We start from the raw sequence: 7,647 nt of genomic DNA on the forward strand, positions 1-7,647 counted from the left end.
GACAGCACTCTACCGCTGAGCTACAACCCCAGCACCCCCTGAGTATAAGCTTTTTCTCCTGATTTCCTTTTTCTTCTATGTGCCATATAGATGCCAGAATTCATTATAGGAAATGATAAATATGACTTGATTAAGAATATTCTGAGACATCTAAGATGAGGGTTAAATAACTGATCACAGGTTTTATTTAATATTTATTTGGAAAATAATAAAATTGCACAGCCCATTTCATGTTAAGTGGGAAACCTAGTTGTGCTCTTGATGAAATGAGGTGGTGATTAATTTCAATCATATTAAGTGATACTAATGACTTCCATTTTTTCCCCTCTATTTAGCTAGAACATATAGAAGTCAAGTTTGCCTCTGAAGCAGAAGATAAAGTCAGGGAAGACTGTTGTCCTGGGAAACCACTTAATGTTTTTAGAACAGAAGTAAGTTGAAGGAATCTTATTAAACCATTGCATTTTAGAGCTAGAAGAGACCTTAGAGGTCATTACATCTAAGCCCATCATTTTAAAGATGGAATGAAGAATGGTCCAGAGAAATTACATGATGATTTGTTCCAGGTCACAGTTAGAAATGGAACTAAAGTTGAGGTCTCCTAATTCCCTGGTCGTAACAGTAGTTACTTTTCCTCACTTTACTCTTTATGGATGGTATCCGATCTTATTTGAGGTTTTAAAAATAATAAAAATAATATGAGTTTCAGAATCTGGTGTTTATTAAAAATAATATAGTAGCAATTTAAATGTCAGACTTTTTTAAATAGTGAAAAGGAGCTTTTCAAACTTTAGATAAATCTTAATTTGATTGTTATTCCAGGAATTTTGTTTTTTGGTATAAACCACATCAGTACATCATCTTGTTATGTTAAAATTGCATCCTCCTCCCCACTTTTTTATATTTTGTTTATCATTGGTAAAATAAAAGGTCTTGAGGTTTTAGAGATTCTATTTATTTGGCCTCCAAGGATCCATTCAGATTGACAGCATTTGGCGAAGTCCAGTATACTACAACTGAGTATACATGATGCCCTTCATATCTTGATAAACAGAGGACTTAGATGTGTTACTTTTTCCACATTTAATTGAAAACTTTGCAAACAGAAAAACCCTGTTTTGAAAGAATAATTTTCACAATCCTGGAAACCTTGAATTTATCATTGTATAATGATACTCTTATTACATTCAGATGTGGTAGTTTTCAAAAATGCAATTCTTTGGGCCTTGGAGGTAGATAGAAATGAGTTTACTTCATGCTACTACCAAGTATTCCATTAAGCTACTGTGTATTTAAGTCTTTTTTTTTTCTTTAAATAATTTTTATTGTTTAATTTTCGGTGGACACAACATCTTTGTTGGTATGTGGTGCTGAGGATCGAACCTGGGATGCACGCATGCCAGGCGAGCGCGCTACCGCTTGAGCCACACCCCCAGCCCGTATTTAAGTCTTTTACTGTTGAAATAATCAACAGAGTCCCTGTGAGAGGTAGAATGATCTAGAACTGTGTTTAATCCTTGCCCTGTCACTACCTCTGTGACAATGGGCTACTCAGTCTTTCTGTTTCTTGGCTTCTCATTTGTGAATAAGAGTTGAAAGAACTACCTCTCAGGATATAGAACTATTCTAAAAAAAATGTTTAGTACAATACATGATGTATAGAAGCTCAACAAATGGTGGTAGTTGTGGAAGAGAAAATAATTATTACTTTTGTCTATCATCGATATTGATATTTGTAGTTGTAGTCATTTTTATCTAGGTGTCTGCTTATAAGCATGGTTTTTCATTTGAGTAGTCTTAGTCAAGATTTTAGAATATCAGAATTAGGTCTTCTTTCACCGAGTTGAAAGTGTAGCAGAGTTTCCCCTTTCCTTAGCAGTATTCAGGTTTGATTTCCTCTAACAGTCATACACTCTTTGTTTTCCTAGCCTGGTGTGCAGATTTCCTTGGTAAATCCCCAGCCATCCAATGGTCACTTCTCAACCAAAATTGAAATCAGACAAGGAGATAACTGTGATTCTATAATCAGGCGTTTAATGAAAATGGACCGAGGAATTAAAGGTAAATGGCTTCCCTAAAACTTCACTTTTTGGCAGTAACTTGTGAATTTGATTAGTTTTAAGCAGAGGGGAGAAAGAAAAGTAATTGACTTGCTTATGGATAGCTGTGTAATATAGAGTGTTGAACCCAGAATCAAGAAACATTCTTTTTAGGATTCTCGGGTTAGATACTAGTTTAGTGACTTTGTCATCTAAGCTGTGATTTTTAGCAAAATGAGGAAACAGGGTTAGATATTTTTTCAAGATTCCATCTAGCTCTAGAATTGTAACAACTCATTTCTGTTTGTCAGAGGTAATTTAGGATAAAGAATACACACCTTTAATATTCTCAACTAACCCCTCTAGCTGGGTCTGTTCTTGGGGAAGGAAGGAAGATAAACAGAATAAAAGTTCTCGAGTGCCTGCCATTTGTTAGGCATTTAATCCTTTCACAGTCCTATAACATAGATGATATCATTGCCCCCTTTTTATAGATAACATAATGAAACACTAAGTAACTTGAAAAGTTTGTTCATCTAGTAAATCTTGGAGGTGGAATTCAAACTTGAGTCTGTTTAACTCCAAAGTTCATATTCTTTCTTCTAAATTATGTGCCTACAAGTAAAAAAATAATCTCAATTTCTGATCAAGGTCTTCTGTGATTAGATTCAGTGTAGTAATTTTTTACTTCCTTTTTTCATCACCTAGCCAGGTCTTGGGCAGAGTGTGAAGGGAGTTAGTCTGTCTATATGGTTTTCCTTCTGAATTATGAAGTAAAATTAATATTGAGAGTCTATTTTGCATGTTCTCTCCTTTTTATTTTATCTATTGTTTGTTCTTTTTTAAAAATTTGGGGTGCTGAAAATTGAATCCAGGGCTTTGTACATGCTAGGCAAGCACTGACCACTGAACCACACTGCCAGTCCTCCATTTTTTATTTTGTGTGTGTGTGTGTGTGTGTGTGTTGCTGGGAATTGAACCCAGGGCCTTGTGCATGTGAGGCAAGCACTCTACCAACTGAGCTATATCCCCAGCCCTTCTCTTTTCTTTTTGAGAGCAATCAGAAATGGATTAAGCCATTTCCCATCAGTATAAAAAATTTCTAATGATTTACAAATACAAGACAATGACTTTTAAGAACTACAAGTGGTAAATTTATATATGCACAAATTAAACATAGCACACACAAAAAAAAGATGAGATTATTTCCATCTCTGGTGATCAAGGATGAATATATGGAGAAAATATTTTTTTGGATGTGCCTTGAAAATTATATATGTGATGGTGAGGGGAAAGGTATATCAGGAGGAGGAAAGTACCAACTGTGTGTTTACTCTGTATGGATCATCATCACTAGGTATATATTAGGGCTAGGGATTTTATTGTTTATACACATATTTTTAACATTTTAATAATTTTTAAGTATACAGTTGAGTGACATTGAATATATTCTCATTGCTGTGTAACTCACCAACATTCATCTCCAGAATTTTTTATCTTCCTCATCTAACTGAAACCCTTTACCTATTAAACTGAATTCCCTATTCTTTCTTCTTCTAGTCTCTGGTAACCACTGCTTACTTTCTTCCTCTGTGTATTTGACTATTCCAGGTATCTCATGAATGGAATATTTGTATTTTAATCTTTTGATTGGATTTATTGGGTGTATTTTATTTATAAGCTTTTTCTTACTATTTTTAAGAGATGGTGATCTCACTGTGTTCTCCAGGCCTGCTCTAACCTCCTGGGCTCAAGTGATTTCCCTCTGTTGGCCTCTTGAGTAGTCAGGACTATAGGCATGTATCACTGTACCCAGCAACATTCACTCTTTTTGTGTTTAGCTTATTTTTACTTAACCAAATGTTTTCAAGATTCATCCATGTTGTTATAGACATTTATTTTGCTACCTTAGGAAACTATATAAAATAGAATGGTAGCTCAGTCATTTAGAATGTGTAGGCTATAAGAAGCAGAACTTGAACATTTATAGAAATATGAATATGTAAGAAGCCATTTTGTGACTTGTCATTTTTGTATTGCAAGTATTCAGTCATGAGGGGATTTCATAATAGGAAGAGACCTTAGACCTTAGCTTTGAAGAACACTTTAGTGGTTTTTTTTTTTTTGGTATTGGGGATTGAACTCAGGGGCACTCAACTACTGAGTCACATCCCCAGCCCTATTTTGCATTTTCTTTAGAGACAGGATCTGACTAAGTTGCTTAGCCTCTCACTTTTGCTAAGGCTGGCTTTGAACTTGAGATCCTCCTGCCTCAGCCTCCTGAGCTGCTGGGATTATAAGCATGCACCACTGTGCCTGGTAACTTTAGTGTCTTTTAAAGAAAATAGGTATTTTTATGGATTCACTGGGTAGGATTGACATAAGGTTGTAACCCATGAGAGGATGCATTCCTGTATTGAAATTGCATATACTTAGGTGTATCACTGAATAGGTTCTTCAGAGTTGTACAGACATGTGTTTCTTATCTCTTGTCTTTTCTCATGGAGCCTCTGGCATAATTCTTAGGTTCTTTGTCATAGTGGCTGTGAATAGTATGATGATAGTGTTTTAAGTTTGGTGTTGGTAACTGCTGTAAATTTTAGAAAACAGAAACATTAGGGGGAGTTTGAAATTGATATTCCTGTAAGAATCTACCGAAGAGATCTAACCTTGATACTTTTCCAGAAGCCCTCAGGATACTTTGATACCTTTGAGGGCTGAGTGTATTAAGTATATGAGATGGAGAAGAAGTTAAATTCAATAACATAGTTCTTAGTCTGTCTGCTGCAATAGCCAGCAAGTTGTCCAATTACTGCCAATTGTATTGAAGGTGATTATGATCTAGGACCAGTAGGAACTACGCTAAAGCCATCATTTCACTCCACAAAGGCCATTGAGCAACTATTTGATGATAATGACTTTAAATCACTCACAACCCATGCCACAAATGAACTAATAAGTTGGAGGTGAAAGACTCCATTTCACATTATCAATCCCTAGGGACTTTGAATCACTCTCATCTTTTCTCTAAGTGCCTTAAATCTTGTATAGTTGCAGACTTAAATGTCAACATTTTCAATAAGAGAAGTCTGGGATAAGAAAAGATAGTAAAACCACAAAGAAAGCACCAAGAATTTATTGGTATTAATGAACTACATGGTGAAACATCAAAGTAAATGTGTTTTGTCACTTAGAGGCCTGATTAAGGTTTATTTGAAATAGTTTGAATTAGAATTTCTAGAAGTGAAGAGGGAGGATTGTTTCAGAGAGAGAGAGAGAGATTTTAAGATGCAGTAGAAAAAGGCCTTATATATAAAATCTGCTGGTAAGACTTATCACTGCTTCTATAGCAAAATATTTGGTACCATTGATGTACAGTATGAATTGCAATGGTTGTGAAAATGAATTATATTCTCCCAAGTAAGATCATGACTGTCTTAAAGATTGTGCCTGCTGCTTAGGACTTGTGCTATGTCTGAGTATAGGTTGTATGGTCTCTGCAGAGGCTCTCCAAAGACTCTCCAGCAGAGTTTGCTTTCATGGTAGGTAGTTGTTCTGTAAGCCCCAAGATTTCTTGTCTAAACTTGTGGTTCTTCAGTTTTTGTTTCCTAAAAATAACAGAATGCCTGGATAACTTTTATTCCAGATATTGACACCAGCTGCATTAATGTCTCCTTTTATCTCTTATCCCTCTCATACTTCATACTCTCAAGATGACATGAGTGAGTGTAGCTTACAGACCACCCAGCAGTCTGTTTTAGAAAGGGGTGGATGTAATTCAGAAAATAATTTGTTTCTTTGGATGAGGTTAAGTATAACTAGGCATGCTCCACTTAGAATGAGATATAAACCCAGAATCATCATTAGTATTCATTTATAATGTTTTTCTGTCATGTAAAACATCCCCATTTGGGGATGGGGATATAGCTCAGTTGGTAGAGTGCTTGCCTCACATTCACAAGGCCCTGGGTTTAATCCCCAGGACCACCAAAAAAAAAAAAAAAAGTTATTTGTTCTTGGGAGGTCTCCAGATTGCTTGAGGAAATTTCTTTAAGAATCAGTTGTTGGCAGGATTGTTAGATCATAATTTTTTTCATGAAACAAGTGCTTTTTTTTTTTTTATTGCCAGAAGCCATCTTATCAGCTTGCACAAGAGCATATCAAAAAAATCTCAAGCAGAGTAGGATTGAAACTCATCTTGAAATTTGAAATTTTAAAAGCCTTTTCCTTCTGCTTTGCCCCTTCTCTGCTTGTCTCATCAACTTGTTAATACAAACACTTTGATCTTTTGAGCAAAGCAAGAAATGGATAATGCTATTTCTTATAGTAGTAATTATTTCTCCAAATGTAGCTCTAAGGAAAGCTGTAATTCTTGCAAGTTTAATGCATTGCAGGAAACAACAAGTTTTAGACTTTTTGATTTTTTTTTTTTTTTTTTTTTGGTAATGCTGGGGATTGAACCTAGGGCCTTGTGCATGCAAGGCAAACACTCTACCTACTGAGCTATGTCCCCAGCTCTAGATTTTTTGATATTTTGAGACTTTAATATAAAAAGTGATTTGAAAGATTATATAAGTTAATGCTCAAAAATACACTCAGTTTTTTCTTTCTCTAGATTGTCATTCCAGGAGATATGCTGTGTAGATTGTCTGACAATCCTTGATCTGACTAAAAAGCTGAAAGGGGGTGAAGATTTATTAGATTTCAGCTGTGCTCCTGAGATGAGATCCTAAAATTTAAATATCTGATGAAAATATTTTTGTTTAGATATAACAATGGGTGTGTTTTAATTTGAATTATCAGTCTCACTCGTGAGTTCAAGTCATTACTATAATTAAGTGTTCATATTGATTATCTCTTCTTCTATAGACCTTTCCAAAGTGAAACTGATGAGATTTGATGATCCACTGTTGGGGCCTCGGCGAGTTCCTATCCTGGGAAAAGAGCACATTGAGAAGACACCCATTTCTGAGCATGCTGTTTTCCATGTGGACCTCATGAGCAAGAAAATTCATCTCACTGAAAATGGGCTACAGGCAGATATTGGCGATACAATTATTTATCTGGTTCATTGAACTTATGAAAATTGAAGATTTACAAAATCGTAGTTTCTAGGTATACTACTACTCTTAGATCCTTAGGCTAAGCCTAAATAAATTTCATTTCTAACCATTAAATCTGTATGTAATCACAAGTCATCTTTGATTCATGGACCTAATAAATTTTGTGCTATGCTATGTTATTTTTTTGAACAAATTATTGCCATTTGTCAGAAGTTTCTAGTCCTCAACACAAGTGTCAATATGCTTATTTTATGAGATGTACTTTTATACTGTTTTTGAAGGTTTAGACTATCACACAGCTTTTTATAATGTATCAATTTAAGGAGTTAGCTATCTTTCTTATTTAAAAAGAAAAAAATAATAAGGCAGCCAGTTCTATTTACGAAAGGAATTCTCATGATTTAAAAGAGCAAATGAGAATATTTTCACTTAACTATGATCACTAAGTATTTCATGTAAAGAACAAATAGGTTCTGTATTTTTTAAAACTTTTAAAAACTTTAATATAGCCAGTTAACAATCAATCACATTTTTTTCAGGGCTAA

The 7,647-nt window shown here is 34.8% G+C and overlaps 1 protein-coding gene across 1 annotated transcript in view; it reads left to right on the forward strand.

Moving 5' to 3' along the window:
• Lars1 (leucyl-tRNA synthetase 1) overlaps positions 1-7,281 on the forward strand; it is a 68,703-nt gene extending 61,422 nt beyond the window's left edge. Inside the window, exons 30-32 of the mRNA XM_046460343.2 lie at positions 336-431; positions 1,929-2,061; positions 6,909-7,281. Of these exons, the coding sequence (XP_046316299.1) occupies positions 336-431; positions 1,929-2,061; positions 6,909-7,114 (435 nt within the window). The 3' untranslated portion in view covers positions 7,115-7,281. The remainder of the gene's footprint in view (positions 1-335; positions 432-1,928; positions 2,062-6,908) is intronic.
• The last annotated feature ends 366 nt before the right edge of the window (positions 7,282-7,647 follow it).

The sequence above is a fragment of the Marmota monax genome, unplaced genomic scaffold (genome assembly GCF_021218885.2).
Source record: "Marmota monax isolate L192 unplaced genomic scaffold, Marmota_monax_Labrador192_F-V1.1 WCK01_AAM20220418_F8-fsc00006, whole genome shotgun sequence".
NCBI lineage: Eukaryota > Metazoa > Chordata > Mammalia > Rodentia > Sciuridae > Marmota > Marmota monax.